We start from the raw sequence: 19546 nt of genomic DNA on the forward strand, positions 1-19546 counted from the left end.
CCTAAAAAAAACTTACAACTAATTTAAGAGGTGAATAGCTTCTAAGAGGAAACACATCTGAATAATCAGAACAGGTATCTCTTCTTGAGGTAACATTACTGAAAGACACAGAGTACTTTTATTTTTTTTTAAGTGAATGCCCAAGAAAGTAAAATGAGTCTTTATTTACTAGACTTACTGAGAATCAAAGAAAAATGAAATGTGCAAATGTAAACATTTAATTAAAGAGTTACTGATGAGAACCAAATCATTATCTGAAAGAAAAATGGAAGAAAAGTAACATGGAATAAACATCAAAGAAAGAGATTACAGTGAAGAGGTTTAAAAAGAAATTAGAAGACAGACTCAAGAGATAAAGTCAAATAAGTACAGGAGCTTCAGAATATAAAAAGTAACAGATGGACAAGTAATAATTAATTAAAGATAATACAAACTTTATTGAGAAAAAGAAAGGGTTAAATCTTCAAACTCGAATGGCTCTGAAAAGTCCAAAATAAAAATAAGGGAAAAAGAGATATACCAAAAAATATTCTGAGGAAATATATGAACTCAAAGGAACAGCCTCACAAGTTTCCAGATGGATAAAACAGATTGCCACAAACAAAAGAGAAAAAGACTAGCCTGGACTTTTTACTTGAAAGACTAAGTGAAGCTGAGTCAGAGTAGAAGAAAATTAATAGAGTTAATAGAAAAGGTCTGAAAATCAAGGATCTTTTACTCAACAAGGTAAACTGCTACTTTGCGGGGCCTAAAAAACCACGTCTTCCAGTATCCACATCCTTGTATAATCTGTTCGCACACTATGGGCTGGTCCATGCCACTTGGACCAGCCAACAGCCTATCAACAAGAAGAATGCAAGTGCACACTTAAGCACTTACATAGTGGCGCCTACTCTCTTGAAATGCAAAAAAAAAAAAAAAAAAGTCTATGAATATTTAAGAAATGCAGGTAATTGGTGATAAAACATATTGATGAATACCTGATATACTTAAATACCTAGAAAAAGATTTAGACAAATGAAAGAATTTGAAATTGAATTAGTGATACAGTAAAAACTAATATATTAAAAAGAAATTTACTAATTCTTTATAAAAACATTATGCAAGAAAGGAAAATTAATCACACTTCATTATATTTCTTTTTAAATAGAAAATATCACAAATTTAGATGGAGCACACTCATTCCTCAGAAAACCCTAAAACTTTACAAATGAATGTTTACTATAGCCACTGCCAAACTGTTTATGTACTTGTGGTAACACAACTTTCAGAGTTTTAAAAAATCATATCTACCAAAAATCACTATTTCAAAATCAGAATTCAAGTATCTGTTAAATTTTCTACAAGGCTTTGTTTTAGCCATTTTGTAAAATCCTAAGGGATACCATTTGGTTTAAGGAAGAGAGTGATTGGTATAACAAATTGTAATGTTTTGCCTAACATTGGTTTACACACAGATAAAAATATAATTGTCATCTATAACATCTTCTGCATTAGCCACACCATAGCACAGCCGTGGGCAAACTATGGCCCGCGGGCTGGATCCGGCCCATTTGAAATGAATAAAACTAAAAAAAAAAAAAGACCGTACCCTTTTATGTAATGATATTTACTTTGAATTTATATTAGTTCACACAAACACTCCATCCATGCTTTTGTTCCGGCCCTCCGGTCCAGTTTAAGAACCCATTGTGGCCCTCAAGTCAAAAAGTTTGCCCACCCCTGCCATAGCATATTATTACTTACAGTTCAGAAACTGAAATCTGCATACAGAATGTTCAAATTAATCAGAAAAGCTTCATTCTACCACTACATACTGTGGCTTGAATATACTATCTTACCCATTACGTATTCTGACTTCTCCAAAGCAAAACTAAAAGACTGAATATGTGTGTGTGTGTGTGTGTGTGTGTGTGTGTGTGTGAGAGAGAGAGAGAGAGAGAGAGAGAGAGAGAGAGAGAGAGAGAGAGAGAGAGAGAGAGAGAGAGAGAGAGAGAGAGAGAGAGCAGCCTTCCATCAGACTATAACGAAGAGTTTATAGGAATTAGGGCATAAAGCTAGTAACTGAGATCATGTATGGAAAAATGATTCCATAACAGTGAAGTCATTTTATGGCAAAATTAACCTGAAACTGTAGCATTTCCAGACGTCGGTCAGTAAATTCAAATAGAGCTAATGTTGTCTTCATCATATATAGTGAATTGACCATGAAAGTTGCCATGTCAGCTGTGCCTAAATTGCTCGCTGACACAGTACACATCTGAAGGAGAGGATCCAAGATACACGATAAAACCTGTAAATGAAATATAAAATAAAATGTATTATTTAATTCCCAATCAGTGATACATGCCTGGGTTAATGGCACTTCAGGATGAAAGCCAAACTAATTTGAAGGGTGCCAACTTACAGAAAAGATTACATGGCATAATAATCAAAATACTTTTTTAAATGAGCATAACAGAATGAATATTTTTTAAATTAAAGAGGATTAATTTAATATTTGAAAGAAAAATCAATGAAAAGGTTTGTCAAAATATATGGATCATAAAATACCAGAATTTCAACAGAATTTACAATAGAAGAGTAATAAGCAATAATTAAAAACAAATTTACAACATACCTGCACAAAATCAGCTTGACGGGCATCTAATGGTACAACTGAAGAATCATGAGATGCCAAAACTTCACGCAACAACATGAGTGTCTGATTTAATGCAGAACTTGGTCCAAGATCAGGTGGTGGGAGTTCAACCTAAAATAAGGTGTGGTTTATCCACTGCTTTAATTTTTCAACTAAATTTTAATGTATAAATAAATGAGAGTTCACAGTAAAATAATACATGCAAAAGTTATAAAGCATTGGCTGGCACATTAGAAAATCAATTAATTTTTCAATAGTTTATATTATCCCAATCAACACAGAAAGTGAAACAAAAAGTTTTGTTAATTATCTCAGAATTAATATATCACAGTTAGAAGTAAAGAATTTGTACATCTAAAATTCAAAAAATTGTGAGAAAATTTAGTGTTCTTTGAATTGTAGAATAATATTTTCATACAAATTTGAAGTGGCCTACTGTTTTGTTTCTTTTAGCCAAAGTTACAAGAAAAAAGCAATCCAGAGACACCAAATCTCAAAGATTTTGGTTCAATATGTATAGGTTTGGGGTCTAGGAAATCATCTTTCAACAAGTGCCCCAGGCAATTGTCAGGAGACTTGTCCATAAGGCTACATATACACTTCACAGAAAAAGTGTAACACAGCCACTAAAATCTTAAGCTCTTGCCGAACCGGTTTGGCTCAGTGGATAGAGCGTCGGCCTGCGGACTGAGGGGTCCCGGGTTCGATTCCGGTCAAGGGCATGTACCTTGGTTGCGGGCACATCCCCAGTAGGGGGCGTGCAGGAGGCAGCTGATCGATCTCTCTCATCGATGTTTCTAACTCTCTATCCCTCTCCCTTCTTCTCTGTAAAAAATCAATAAAATATATTTAAAAAAAAAAAAAAATCTTAAGCTCTGGAGTTAAGGAGATTAATTTTACATTTTGGATCTACCACTTACTAGTAGTGTGTCCTAGTAAAAATTATTTAACTTCTCAGAGTTTCAGAGGGATTCTGTAGGATTAAATGGGATTGTTGCATCTAAACTACTGAATAGAGTATTTGACATTTACTAACTGAAAGGTATGCCAACTTCATTATCCCTACTTGCTGGGATCATGATAGCCAAAAAGAGGTGCCTATGAATTTTAAAAAGCAAACATTTTTCATAGTACTTATAATATTAACATAGATTTGTAAGTGAAACAAAATCCCATACTTATAAGTCCATGCAGCATACTTGTATTTTTTAAAAAATATATGTTTTTATTGATTTCAGAGAGAGGAAGGAAAAGGGAGAGAGAGATAGAAGCATCAAGGGAGAGATTCATTGATCGGCTGCCTCCTGCACACCCTCTATTGGGGATTGAGCCTGCAACCCAGGCAATGTGCCCTGACAAGGAATCGAACAAGACCTCCTGATTCATGGACCAACACTCATCCACTGAGCCACACCAGCTGGGCAGACTATACAGTCTTGTGTCAGGAAGACAGAAAGGCATAAGAATTTTAAAATATAAGATTTATATTAAGAATATTTTATGTATAAAAGCTAATACATAAGTGATATCAGCAGAAATGATAAAGTATGATCTCTAAAAATACTCTCTCCTTCATAAAAACAACTAAAACAAAAATTTATCAGACATGCAAATAAACAAAAAATTATGGTCCATGCACAGAAAAAAAAATGTCAACAGGAAAGTTCTCTGAGAAAGTTTAAATGCTGGAAGCCAAAAACTTTAAACCAATTTTTTAAACATATTCAAAGAACTAAAGGAAGCCATGTTAATAAACCTAAGTATGAGAACAATGTCTTACCAAATAAAGAATATCAACAGAGAAATAGGGATGATAAAGCACAATAACTGAATTTTTAAAAATTCACTACAGGGAACCAACAGCAGATTTGAGCAGGCAGAAAAAATAATCAGTGAACTCAAAGATAGGTCAATTAAAATTATCCAGTCTGAGAAACACAAAGAAAAAAGAACATCAACAAAAAAAATTAACTGCACCCCAGAGACCGCTGGTACACCATTAACAACAGAAGTAAAATGGGTGATCTCAGAAGAAGGAAGGGATGCCAAAAGAATATTTGAAAAAATAATGGCAGAACTTCACAAATTTGATTTTTAAAAATCTATCTAAACATCCAAATTCATGAACTCCAAGTACAATAAACTTAAAATGATCTGCTCTGAGATACATCATAATCAAACTGTCAAAAGACAAAGAGAGAATATAAAAGCATTAAGAGAAATAACTCATTATGAACAAAGGATTCTCAATAAGATTAACAACTGATTCCTTATCAGAAAACATGAAGACCTGAAGACAGTGGATGAAACATGCAAGGGTTGAAAGAAACAGACTGTCAACCAAAAATTTGACATTCAGCAAAATTATTCTTTAAGAATGAAAGAGGAATTCCCAAAAAACACAAAAATTCTTCATTAGCAAGCTTGCTCTACAAGACGTTAAAGGGAATCAATGCTTCAGGCTAAAATGAAGGCACACTAAACAGTAACTCAAATTCTCATGAAGAAATAAAGAACACCATTAAAGATTCTGACATAAGTAAATATAGAAGACAATACTAACATACTTTCTGTTTGAAAATCCCATTTTTTTCTCCTATCTTAATTAAAAGACAATTGCATGAAGCAATAATTATAAATCTATGTTGGTGAACACACAATGTAAAAAGACATAATTCAAAACAATAATACCATGAAGGAAGAGGATAATAGGTCTATATAGGAGTAAAACTTTTGTATATTATTGAAAATAACTTGGTATTAATCACAATTAAAGAGTTATAAATTAAGATATTTAATTGTAGTTCACAGGCCACCACTAAGAAAATAACAAACTATTCACACACACATATTTAAATAAACAATAAGGGAATTAAAGTAGCATACTAGAAAATATTTACTAAACACAAAAGAAGACAGTAATGGTGGGACTGAGGAACAAAAAAAATTAAGAAATACAAGAACAAGTAACAAAATGGCATATATAAATGCTACTTTATCAGAAATTACATTAAATGTTAAAGGATTAAACGTGCCAACCAAAAAGCAGAGACTGGCAGATGGATTAAAAAAAAACAACAACACTGACCCAACTATATGCTGTCTTCAAGAAACACACTTTAGATTTAAGGACACAAAAAGCTTAAAAGTAAAAATATGGAAAAAAATATATACTTTGCAGACAATAATCAAAAGAGCCAAAGTGGCTATAGTAATTTCAGACAAAAGACAAAAACTACTACTAGAAACAAAAGGACATTTTTATAATGTTTATTATCATAAAGATATGACAATTATAAAAATACTAGAGGCCCGGTGCACAAAATTCATACACGGGTAGGGTCCCTAGGCCTGGCTGGCGATCAGGGCCGATCTGTGGGGTAATCGGGGCCCCCGTTCGCACCTGCCGTGGCTGGCCTCTGCCTGCTCGCCAGCCCCGCCACCCACCACCGCCGCCAGTAGGGGCCTGAAGGCTGGGGGAAGCTTCTGTGCTGAGCGTCTTCCCCCTGGTGGTCAGTGCATGTCATAGAAACCGGTTGTTCCACTGGTCATTCTGCCATTCAGTCAATTTGCATATTAGGGTTTTATATAGATAGATGTGTACCTAATAATTGAGCCCCAAAATACATAAAGCCAAAACTGAAAAAAACTGAAGGAAAAATATCTCCCATAAAGGAAATATTTATTTCAAGTTTCATACCTCCTTCAGTTTTAGTTCCCCTTTTCTATTAAATGCAAATAAATTTGACCTAAGAAAAATTTCAGAATATAAAGTCACCTTTATAAAAGTAATTTTATCCATTTACCCCTCCCTCCCCTTTTTTTAATTATCACCCAAGGATATTTTTTCCCCATTTGTGCTTTAAAAAAACAATGTTTTTATTGGTCTTAAATAAAGAGGAAGAGAGAGGGAGAAACAACAATGTGAGAGAGAAACATCAATTGGTTGCTTCCAGCACTCCCCAGCACTGGCATCCAGCCTGCAACCTGGGCATATGTCCTGACTGGGAATCAAAATGGGGAACTTCTGGTGTATGGGAGACTCTTAACCAACTGAGCCACACCAGCCAGGGCCATTCATCCATTTTTAAAGAGTATCTAGAATATTGTTAAACTGATGGTTACAATGGTTAACTGTTATTTCCAAGTTGAAAGATTTTAGAAACTTTCACCTTCGTGCCTTTCTGCATGGTGTGAATATGAGTAAATGCATATCAATTTTACAAAAATTGTGATCCCTGTTCCCAGAATAGAATAAAACATGCCAACCTGTTAGTAACAGTTAATTCTGAATGACAAGGTATGGGTGATTGTTATTCTCTTCTTTGTGTTTTCATATGTTTTAAAATAAAATTAAACATTTATTTAATAAAATAAGTATATTCATAAGTTTATAAATTTAATTAAAATATGCAGTTATAACATATTAATTCATATATATTCCTAAGTAATGTAAAATAAACAGAAGTTACTCATATAAAAATTATTCGGTGAAATCTCTACAAATCATAAGATTCACCAGAAGTCTAACAGCTTTAATTTAGAAGAGGGAGCCACATACATAAGAGAAATGAGTGTGTCTCAGTTTCAAAATACCTTTCATAAATAGAAAAAATAATAACCAAGAATTTACTAAATCCTCCAGGAAAGGTAGGTTGGGTGTAGACCTTTAGTATAACTACAAATACTACATCATTAATATCCTAGATGTTTAATGTGTAATTTTCTCTTTTTAATTATAAATGACAACACAGTGGCTTTTAGAAACAAAAGAACTTAGAGAATACCTTTCAAAAATTATTTAAAAGTTTTTAAATTGCCATTCAAAACAAGACCAATGATAGAAATCTTACGCACAGATGCAGGAAAGCTGAAAATCTTCTTTGCATCCCCTTGAATTAAGGTCTTTAAAAGCTGTGCAAATTTAAGCAAAAGTCATACCCTGTCATAATTAGACCTAATCTATATATATAAAACCCTAATATGCAAATAGGCCGAATGGCAGAACAACTAAATAACCGGTCGCTATGACGTGTGCTAACCACCAGTGGGTGCACGCAGAACATGGCAGGCATTGGCAGCAGGCAGCAGAGCACAGAACATGGCGGCCATCAGCCGTGGCAGGATGGTGGAGCAGGTGAGTGGGGGCGCCAGATCAAAGTGGGGCACCAGTCACTGTCATAGGGGGGAGCCTCTGGTGGTTACTGGAAATTCTTTGCTCCCCTGCTGCTGTCCCGCCCGGCACTCGCACATGATGCCGGTGCCAGCCCTGCTCACACCTGTTGCCAGCACCAGAGATGCTGCTTGCACTCACTGTGGGCACTGGCCCCACTCACACCCGCAGCCAGCACTGGAGCCTCCATTTGCAACCGCTGCCGGCACTTGGCACCGGTCCCAATCGCTCAGCACTATCAGCGGGTGCGAGCGGCAGCTGCTGGCCCGATCACCCCTGAGGGCTTCTCCACCTCCCCCTGCTCCTGAGGGGTGATCGGGGCAGCTGCCACTGCTAGCACTCGCTGCTGGAGCCAGCCCCAATCACTCTGCACCGTCAGCGGGTGCGAGCGGGGCCAGTGCCGTCAGTGCATGGGAGCGGCGGTGGGAGCAGGGCTGCCGGCAGACAGGAGACTGGGGGCCACAGCAGGAGGGGCTGGGCGGGGACGTGGAGGATGGGCCGAGACCCACCCCTGTGCCCACCACAGCCTCGTGGCCCACAGTTCCTTTCAAGGTGCATGAATTCATGCACTGGGCCCCTAGTGGTAAATAATACAAATGGGTACTACTTGAACTCACTTCATTCAACAACTGCCATTCTATAAGATGCTATACACACATCCCTCAGATTAGCAACAGGTCAGAATCATACTTTTTTTTTTCAGTAGAGTGTTAAGTTTTATTTTTTCAAATTAACACTTTAAACTGTGCTCTGATGTTTTCCATTTCCTGTTTCTTAATAGCAACTTTTTTTTCAGTTAAAAAAAATGTTGCCGAAACCGGTTTGGCTCAGTGGATAGAGCGTCAGCCTGCAGACTGAAAGGTTCCCAGGTTCGATTCCGGTCAAGGGCGTGTACCTGGGTTGCGGGCATATCCCCAGTGGGAGATGTGCAGGAGGCAGCTGATCGATGTTTCTCTCTCATCGATGTTTCTAACTCTCTATCTCTCTCCCTTCCTCTCTGTGAAAAATCAATAAAATATATATTTAAAAAAAAATGTTTATTGTTTAAAGTGTTACAAATAGTAGTACATATGTCTCCTTTTTCCCCCATTGACCTACCCCTGGCCTCCCAGAATCATACTTTTAAACAAAGTGAAAAGTATTGCAGTTATTAGATAAACAAGATCTATGACTTTATAATTCTTGTGTAGAAATAACAGAAAGAGGAGAAAAAGAGAAAAAACGCATGGACATGGGCAATAGTGCGGTGATTGCCAGGGTGGGGGTAGGTAGAGGAGGTTATAGGGGGGATAAATGGTGATGGGAAAAATTTGACTTGTGGTGGTGAACACATAATAGTGTGTACAGATGATGTGTTGTGGAATTGTGCACCTGAAACCTTTCTACTTTTGTTAACCAGTGTCACCTCAATAAATTCAATAAAAAGGAAACAATATATATATATTGCTATCCTTCCATCACTTCAATGCAATTTTATTTAATTAAATGAAATTAATTTCTAATGGTTAATCTTTATACAACACAAGTCTATTTCTTTGATATCCCTCCCATTCCTGTGCTTACTTCATACTGGCCTTGTGTATCTACATATAGCGCTGTGGAGATCAAACACTAGAATTAAGTGGACTTTGTGATTTAGAGAACTATAGGAAGTTATAGCAACTGTTAAAAACAAACAAATTCTATGAACTTCATGTATGTCAATAATCTCAATACAGAAATTCTTAGCAGTTTTAAGGAGTGCAGCAAATACCAAGTTCTTTACACTCTACTTCCTTGAAAACCAGTCAGCACTGGATGCAGCAAATGAGTGGCAGATGCATCCTCAGAGTGACGTGAGGGAGAAAGAGGTGTTAATATTATCACTGCTACTTGGGCCAGGACTCCAGCTAATGATAAAAATTTTACACACTGGTGGGAAATAATGTTGAAGAAAATCTAAACTTTTGCCCTACAAATAAATAGCTCCTTCTTTCTTTGTTTGACCTTTACCTCTACTTTTGTCATGATTTTCCTTTAACTCTCAGAAATCTTAGCTAGAGGTTAACCTGAAGCTGGCCACACATGCCAAGCACACAATGTTTTTGTTTGTTTTCCTGGAAGAATAATCTGTATGGCATAATGTTTAACTCAAAGTTAGAATAGCACTTCTCAAACCCTAACTTGCATATAAATAGCCAAGGAATCTTGTTAAATTCATATTCTGCTTTAGGGCTGGAACTTGAGATTTTTGCATGTCTAATAAGCTCCCAAGCTGCTGGCCCATGTACAATACTTTAAACAGTAAAAAGAAATTCTAAACAGTAACTATATCCTAGAATTTAAATCACAATTTTTTTAAAGGACCATTTGGGTTTTTATTCCAGAGGTCTGGGCAAATTAATCCTAACTACTGTTAATTTGATATAGATTTCATTTAAGACATACCTCACAGGAGGTAGTATGGTAGATTTGAGGAAATGGGTGAAAGGAAGTAAATATAAGTGGATACCTAATGACATGTAAGACAGCTGGACTTACATGTCCTTAACACTTCACTAATGCTAGAGACTGAATTTTAGTGACTTCAGTTTGTGTGGTTATATGATTTTCTTTAACAATGCTAAGCAGTCACAGTACACAAAGAAGAAATTGAAAAGTTAAATTAATAAAGGGTAGTTTTGCAAAGTAAGTGTGATAAACTAACAAGGGTAACTGAGATTGAAAGTTGATAGCAAGATGATAGATCACAGACTAATAGAAAATGAAGTTAACCAGTTATTCATGTAACTAGTATTTACTGAGTCCCTTGTGAATTGGATTATAGGAAATGTATTTAATCGCCTTAACCATTTTTAAGTGTAGAGTTCAATGGTATCAAATATATTCATAATGTGCAACCATTACCACTATCTATCTCCATAGCTTTCATCTTATAAACTGAAACTCTATAACCATCCTATCTAATAAAATAGAAACATGGTAACTGACGTACGACCGCTACCCTTCCCATTGGCTAATCAGGGCAGTATGCAAATTAACTGTCAGCCAAGATGGCGGCCGGCAGCCAGGCAGCTTGAAACTAACATGAGGCTTGCTTGCCTCAGTGATGGAGGATCGTTGGAAGAAACCAACGTTCCCTGCCTGCGGCTGCAGGCCTCTGAGTGGGCAGTTTAAGAAACTTTGTAACAAATACCGCCGGACTTCAGCCAGCAGATTCGCAACATTGTAAGCAAAGGCCAGAAACCTACTTTCAGCTGCGGAGGCCTAAGAGCTGCAGCAAGACTCAAGGTAAAGCTGGCCCAGAATTAAAAAAAAAAAAGAAAAAAAGGAGCGGTTGGGAACTTCAGTCACTCCCAGCCTGAAAACAGCCCTCAGCCCCTCACCGAGACTGGCCAGGCACCCCAGTGGGGACCCCCACCCTGATCCAGGACACCCTTCAGGGCAAACCAGCCGGCCCCACCCATGCACCAGGCCTCTACCCTATATAGTAAAAGGGTAATATGCCTCCCAGCACCGGGATCAGCGTGACAGGGGGCAGCGCCCAAACCCCCTGATCGCCCTGCTGCTCTGTGTGTGACGGGGGCGGGGCCCCAACCCCCTGAGCAGCCATGCTCTGTGCCTGATAGGGGGGAGCTCCCCAACCCCCCCCCCCCCACGGGCCCTGCTCTGTGTATGATGGGGTAGAGCCATAGCCTCCCCATCGGCCCTGCCCTGAGTGTGAGAGTGGTGGCGCCCCAACCCCTTGATCAACCCTGCTCTGTGGGTGATAGAGGGTGGCGCCCCTACCCCCTGATGGGCCCTGCTCTGTGCGTGACAGGGGGCTGCGCCCCAACCCCCTGATTGGCCCTGCTCTGCGGGTGATAGAGGGCGGCGCCCCTACCCCCTGATGGGCCCTGCTCTGTGCGTGACAGGGGGCTGTGACCCAACCCCCTGATTGGCCCTGCTCTGTGCGTGACAGGGTACAGAGCCCCAACCCCCCTGATGGGCCCTGCTCTGTGAGTGACAGGGGGCAGTGCCCCAATCCCCCTGATTGGCCCTGCTCTGTGCATGACAGGGGGTGGCGCCGCAACCTCCCCATCGACCCTGCCTTGAGTGTGACAGGGGATGGTGCCCCAACCCCCCAATTGGCCCTACCCTGAGCATGACTGAAGGTGGAATCACAACCTCCCAATCGCCCTGCTCTGTGTATGACAGGGAGCGGCGCCCCAACTCCCCAATCGGCCCTGCTCTGAGCCTGACCAGGGGCTGCACCTAGGGATTGGGCCTGCCCTCTGCCACCCGGGAGCAGGCCTAAGCCAGCAGGTCGTTATCTCCCGAGGAGTCCCAGACTGCGAGAGGGCACAGGCCGGGCTGAGGGACCCCCCTCCCCACCAAGTGCATAAATTTTCGTGCACCGGGCCTCTAGTCCTATATAATAAAAAGCTAATATGCAAATTATCCCCTTGACCAGGAGTTCAACTTGGAGTTCAACCAGGAGGTGGGGCTGGCTGGCCAACCTCCCACGGTCCTCCCCCAAACCGGCCACGCCCCTGATTGGCCCCCTACACTCTTAAATCACTGCCTGGCTCCCTGGTGCATGTACATTTAATGAAAGCACAAAAAAATAACTATCAGTCCCTTCTGCCCCCTTTTTCCTCTCATTGACCTCTTCTAACCTGCCTCCACCCCCTACCCCAGGCCTTCACCACTCTACTGTCTGTGTTCATGGATTATCCATATGTGCATACAAGTTATTTGGTTCATCTCTTCCCACCCACCCACCCTCCCCTGCCTTCCCTCTGAGATTCCACAGTCTGTTCCATGCTTCTATGTCTCTGTATCTATTTTGTTCATTAGATTCCACATATGAGTGGGATCATGTGATACTTGTCTTTCTGTGACTGGCTTATTTCACTTAGCATAATACTCTCCAGGTCCCTCCATGCTGTCTTAAAGGGTACGAATCCTTCTTTTTTTTACTGCTGTACAGTTTTCCCTGAACAGCTATTTTAAGCATTCATCTACTTATGGACACTTGGGCTATTTCTCTTTCTTAATTGCTCTGGCTAGAACTTCCAGTACTGTTAAACAGAAGTGATGAAAGTAAGCATCCTGGCCTTATTCTCAAACTTAAAGCAAAAGTATTCAATCTTATATAATTAGGTATAAGGTTAGCTGTGGGTTTTTCATATATGGTATTTATTATGCTGAGATAATTTCCTTCTGTTGCTAGTTTGTTGGGTTATTATTATTATGAAAGGGTGCTGAATTTTGTCAAATGCTTATTCTGTATCAACTGAGATGATCATGTGGTTCTTTTTTTTGTTCTGCTAAAGTGATAATTACATTAACGTTCATATGCTGAACAATCCTAGCATTCCATGAATAAATCCCCCTAGGTCAGATCTATAATCTTTTAATATGCTTCTTAACTTGCTTTGCTAATATTTTGCTGATGATTTTTGCATCAATATTCATAAAAAATACTGATCTGCCCCCAAACCAGTTTGGCTCAGTGGATAAAGCGTCGGCCTGCGGACTCATGGGTCCCAGGTTCGATTCCAGTCAAGGGCATGTACCTTGGTTGCAGGCATATCCCCAGCAGAGAGTGTTCAAGAGGCAGCTGATCGATGTTTCTCTCTCATTGATGTTTCTAACTCTCTATCCCTCTTCCTTCCTCTCTGTAAAAAAATTAATAAAATATATTAAAAAAAAAGAATACTGATCTGTAGTTTCCATTTCTTAAAGTGTCTTTTTCAGGCTTTGGTATCAGGGAAATGCTGGCCTCATAGAATGAGTTAGGAAGTGTTGCCTATTTAATTTTTTGAAAAGGTTTAAGAACTAATATTAGTTTTTCTTCAAATGTTTGAATTCACCAGTGAAGCCATGAGGTCTGGAACTTTTAGTTTAAAGAGATTTTATTAACTGATTTAATCTCTTGACTAGTTATAAGTCAATCCAAATCTCATTTTTCATGATTTGTTTTTGGTAGCTTTTGTATTTCTTGAAATTTGTCAATTTTATCTAGATTATTCAATTTGTTGGTATACAGTTATTCAGTAATACCCTCTTAAAATCCTTTTTATTTCCACAGATTGGTAGTAATGTCCACACTTTCTTTTCTGATTTTAGTAACTTGAGTCTTCTTTTTATTCTTACTCCATATAGCTAAAGGTTTGTCAATTTCATTGATATTTTCAAAGAACCACAGTTTAACTTTATTAATTTTCTGCATTGTTTTTCTATTCATCAATCTCTGCTCTAATCTTTATTTCCTTCCTTCTGCTAGATTTGGGTTTAGTGTGTTCTCCTTCTAGTTAAATTACAAAGTTAGGTTTTTGATCTGAGCTTTTCTTGTTTTTTAGTGTAAGCATTTATAGCTATACATTTTCCCTTGACACTGCTTTCACTGCACTCCATAAGTTTTGGGTTGTTGTTTTCATTTTCATTCATCTCTAAGTAGTTTCTAATTTTTGTTGTGATGTCTCCACTGATTGGTTGATTGTTTAAAAATGTTGTTAAATTTACACAAATTTGCATATTTTCCAGTTTTCCTTGTTATAGATTCAAACTTCACCCCGTTGTGGTGAGAGGAGATAATATGTGGCTTAACATATAGTCTATCCTGATAAAACGACCCATGTGCACTTGAAAAGAATATGTATGCTGTTGTTGGATATAATGTTCTGTGCATTTCTGTTCGATCTTATTGGTTTATTGTATTAATTCCTCTATTTACTTAAGTATCTTCTGACTAGTTGTTGTGTCTGTTATTGCAAAAGGGGTACTGAGGTCTCTAACTCTTATTTTAGATCTAGTTTCCCTTCAATTTTGTCAATTCTTGCTTCACATATTTTTCTGGTCTATTAAAGGCATATAAATGTTTTAATTATTGTATCTTCTTGCTGTATAGAAATCTGTTTTTTATAGGAGAGTTTAATCCATTTACATTTAAAATACGTACTGATAAGGAGAGCCTTACTTTGTCAAAAAGTGGAGTTACAAATCTTTAATACAATACTATCTTTTAATTGCCTGTGTATTTCCCTTTATTGAGATGTTTATTTCTTCATTTAGCTTGAGTTGCTGTCTACCATCCTTTCATTGTAACCTACAGGACTCTCTTGAACAGTTATTGCGTGGCAGGCCTTGTGGCAATGAACTCTCTCAGCATTTGCCTGTCTGGAAATGTCATAATTTTTTTCCACTCTTGAAGGACAGTTTTGCCAGATACAGAATTCTTGGTTGACATGTGTTTCCCCCAACCCCTTTGAGCACTCTGAATATATCTGCCATTGTTTTTTGGCCTCCTAAGTTTGAAGAGAAACCTTCTGATAATTTTATATGACAAATCATTTCTCTCTTGCTGCTTGCAAGATTCTTTATCTTTAGCTTTCAAATTAAGTGATTACTAGTGGCCCAGTGTACGAAATTCATGCATGGGGGAGGGGGAGTTCCCTCAGCCCGGCCTGCACCCTCTCCAATCCAGGACCCCTGGGGGGATGTCCAACTGCCGGCAGTCAGACATCCCTCTCGCAATCTGGGACTGCTGGCTCCTAACTGCTCACCTGTCTGCCTGCCTGATTGCCCTAACTGCTCTCCCTTGATGGCCTGATCACCCCTAACTGCTCCCCTGCTTACCTGATCGACCCTAACCGCCTCTACCTCGGCTCCCGCCACCATGGCTTTGTCCAGAAGGATGACTGGAAGATGTCTGGTTGACCTGGTCTAATTAGCATATTACCCTTTTATTAGTATAGATAGCTTAGTCAGCTCAGACAGATGTAACAAAATATAAATTTGTGTGGCTTAAACAACAGAGATGTATTTTTCTCACAGGTCTGGAGGCTGGAATTTGGGGTCAGGGTACCAGCATAGCATCATCCCATACACCAGAAAGTGGTGGATCAATTGCCAGTCAGGGCACATGCATAGATTGCAGATTCAATACCCAGTCCAGTGAGTGCAGGAACAACAGAACAATGTTTCTGTCTCTCTTCCTCACTCAATTAAAATGAATGATACATAAATAATGTTCTCTAAGTATGGTTTTAACAGGAAAGACATTAGTGATCTATGAAGTGAAAAACTCATTATAACACATATATACAGCATGACCCCATTTTTAAAAATATATATATATTTATTTCAGAGGAAGGGAGGAGAGACTGAAACATCAATGATAAGAATCATTAATCAGCTACCTGTTGCACGCCCCTACTGAGGATCAAGCCCAAAATTTGACTAGGAATCATATCGTGACCTCCTGGCTCATATATTGATGCTCAACCACTGAGTCCCACCAGCCGTGCCTCATTTTTATCAATACCAGGCACCTGAGGTACATTGGCAAGATCTCATTCCTAGATGAAAGTCTGAAATTGCCCAAACTTCTTTGCAGCTAGGTTTCTGGATATGAATTCATTTCTGCCGATTGGACGCGTGTCACAATATTTTGAAAGCAGAAGTGGGGCAGAAGCATCTTCCTGCAGTTTGGGCTGTTTGCTGCTGGTGACCATGTTTGCAGAGATGTGAGGTTTTCTGCAGCGGAATCCAGGCTGTGCACAGGCAGTTGTGGCAGAGGCAGTGCCCAGTGACCTGTTTTGTGGGAGCTGGAGAGCATTTGCGGGGGCAGCAGTTTCCCGATTTCCAGGGCACAGCTGTGCCAGAGTGTCCTAGAATGCAGTTGTGGCTGAGGGGTCAGCTCCTCTCACTGGGCCGGGAGTCTTTCCTGGGGGCCCAGCCTAATACCCACTCCTCCAGCTTCCCGATGATTCCCCAAGCACCAATCCCCTGTGCTAAATTCTTTCCTGCCTAAAATAGCAAAGATCTAAAAATATTTTGGATCCTCTACTTTCAACAAAAACAATGCTGCACAGGGTCAGGTCTGAGAAGTGAGTGAGGTGTTGTGGAAGGCTCCCTTCTTTGAGTCTCAGCTTCCTCTTCTGTAGAACCGAGACCAAAGATATTCTGTTCATAGTTACTGAAGACCGTGGCAGCTATGTTTCCCGAAGATGGCTACATTTCCTATCCCTCCTGTGGCCTTACCACTTTCCGCCATATCCTCTCTCTTGAAGTGGGGCTGACCTCTGAATTCCAAGGCCAAGGCCGAAAAGGTGTGGGGCTGCAGCCCTACCCACCTCTCCAGGGTTTCCAGCTCCGGCCCCACCCATGCCGCTCGGGGCTCTGTCTGGTGCAGGCCTTGCCCTCCTGGCTTGCTTTCCCTCCCATCTGCGGCCCAGTGCCTTGCTGCACTTCATGGCCCACCAGCTGGTGCTGCTGGGCCCAGCGGGTGGGGTAAGAGCCCACGTTGGGCCTCGCACCTCCTGGCTCCTGTGTGCCGCTGTCCCCTGTGCCCCGCGGCCCCTATTCCTGCCGCTGTTCTGACCGGGGCCAGATACCCAGGTGCTGTGCGTGGTTCATGGGGACTGCTGTGGCCACCAGGAAAGCCTCCTCATCCCTTCCCCAACTCCAGCACCCTGATCCCGGGTCCACTTCCGCCAAAGGAGAGCTTTGCCCACGCCGCTGCCCGAGACTGAGACCAAGCAACTCCAAAGTCCCTGGACCCTAAATTTCTGCCAGCCAAGGCGTTGGCCGGCTGGTCCCGCCCTGATCAGGGTGTTGGGGTGATCCAGCCCAGATCAGGCTGGTTTGCTGGCCGCAGCGGGTGTCATAGAAACCAGTCGTTAGGTCATTATGGTCGTGACGGTGTTACGGTCTCTGGCTTTTTATATATATAGATTATATATATAGATGATTATACTAGTGTCCTAGTGCACAGATTCATGCACATTGAAAGGAAATTAATTAGAATAAATATTTTAATATCACTATTCGCATCTTGCTAATGAAAAGAAAATAGGGCCCTAGCTGGCTTGGCTCAGTGGATAGAGCATCAGCCTTTGGACTGAAAGGTCCCAGGTTCAATTCCGGTCAAGAGCACATGTCTGGGTGGGGCTCAATCCCTATGGGGGGTGTGCAGGAGGCAGCCAATCAATGATTCTCTCTCATCATTGATGTTTGTCTCTCTCTCTCCCTCTCTTCCTCTCTGAAATTAATAAAAAAAACATATTAAAAAAAAAAAGAAAAGGAAATAGGATTCTACTGAGTCTCCTATTTACCTATTCCAGGACTTCCATGAGGATCAAATGAGATGAGCCACGGGAAAACGCTTCACAAACATTTGGTAAAACTGTAAAATGTTTGCACCTGGCTATAAAGCAAGTCAGGTTCTTGCGCTGAAGAAACTGCAAGAAGGCTAGTCACTAGGGAGAGGAAGCCAGGCGTTGCTACATGACATCATTACCCGGCACCCAAGCCACTGTTTCTGGGCTGAGCTGGGCTGTGGGCCACATTTTGCACAATGGGGTCTTGGCAGCATTGGCTGCAATTTGGTGGTGTGTCGCTTTGGTGTGGTGGCGGGGCCTGTGTCCCACTTGGGGGAAGCCGGGTGTTGGTTTGTCAGTGCCAGGTGCATGGTGCCATTTATTTTTAAGTGGCCAATGCATGTCATGGCAGCTCCTACATTGAGGGTCTGCCCCCTGGTGGTCAGTGCATGTCATAGTTACCGGTCAGACAGATGGACACTTAGCCTTCTATATATATAAATAGATGGGTCTCTTTGAGCTCATCTTATTTAGAGTTCCTTGAGCTTTTGGATATTTTTACTCGTGTCTTTCATCACACATGGGAATTTTTAACTATTATTTCTTCAGATATTCTCTCTTCACCTTTCTCTCTTCTTTTTCTAGAATTTCCACAATACTCATGGTGGTCTGATAAATAGTATTCCACAGGTCACTTAGGCTCTGTATTTTCTTTTCATTTCTCAGACTTGAAATTTCCATTGAACTATCTTCAAGTTCCTTAAGTCTTTCTTCTAACTGCTCAAATCTTTTTTTTTTTCCATTGTTTTTGTTTTCTTTTTAGGTTCTCTAACTCTGATATTTCCAATATGTTCATACACTGTTTTCTTACCCTCGGTATTCTAGATATTTATGATTAATATCAATATTCCCAAGTGAATAACTTAGGAATATTTTAGACCCCTCCCTTTAATTTACTAATATTCAGTCAGTCACCAAGCTTGGAAAATTTATCTTTACCCTTCAAGAATCCCTTCATGGCTCTTCCTAGAAGCCTTAGAGCACACACTTTCATTAAAATTACTTCATTACTGCCCTAATTGTCCTATTTGCAACCTGGTCTTCTATTTATATGCCATACTACTTTCCAAGTGATTTTTTTACTAAATGAAAAAAATTTTTTATTGGTGACTCACAGCTTGTGTTCTTGCATGTTCTACTTATTTCCTCTACTCAGGATGATCTCTACCCAGTCCCCTTTTCACCTATCTAAATCCCCTATGTCCTTCAAAGTTCAATTCTTATATGTCCCTCTCAGAAAAGCTCCTCTCTGCAAAGGAGTATATGAAGGTATATTCCTCTTAATGTGTTAAAAGGCCTTGAACACACACCTTTCAAAAAACATGTGATTCTGTAGTAATCACTAATTTACTGGACTATTTTCTGCTAAAGGAGAAGCAATTTGATGCCAATAGACCTTGATTGTTTGATTTTGAATTCTCATCAGCTAGCACATTTATTCATGTTAAAAGTTATCATATACAAGTAATTTCTTAAAATTGTATCTAAATAAAAATGCCTATAAACATATATACATAACCAGAATTGTTAGTAAACTTCTTGTGCAAACAGAAATACATAAACAGGAAAAAGTATAAGATAAATACGCCAGCTCTACAAATTCAT

At 39.9% G+C, this 19546-nt stretch overlaps 1 protein-coding gene across 2 annotated transcripts in view; it reads right to left on the reverse strand.

Annotated features, from left to right (window-relative positions):
• The window catches only part of COG6 (component of oligomeric golgi complex 6), a 113792-nt gene that overhangs the window by 40331 nt on the left and 53915 nt on the right, over positions 1-19546 (reverse strand). For both annotated transcript variants that reach the window (XM_036299177.1, XM_036299176.1), the window contains exons 14-15: positions 2621-2752; positions 2126-2293 (exon numbers count right to left, since the gene is read on the reverse strand). In XM_036299177.1, the coding sequence (XP_036155070.1) occupies positions 2126-2293; positions 2621-2752 (300 nt within the window). The remainder of the gene's footprint in view (positions 1-2125; positions 2294-2620; positions 2753-19546) is intronic.

The sequence above is a fragment of the Myotis myotis genome, unplaced genomic scaffold, assembly GCF_014108235.1.
Source record: "Myotis myotis isolate mMyoMyo1 unplaced genomic scaffold, mMyoMyo1.p scaffold_m19_p_3, whole genome shotgun sequence".
NCBI classification, from domain to species: Eukaryota; Metazoa; Chordata; class Mammalia; order Chiroptera; family Vespertilionidae; genus Myotis; species Myotis myotis.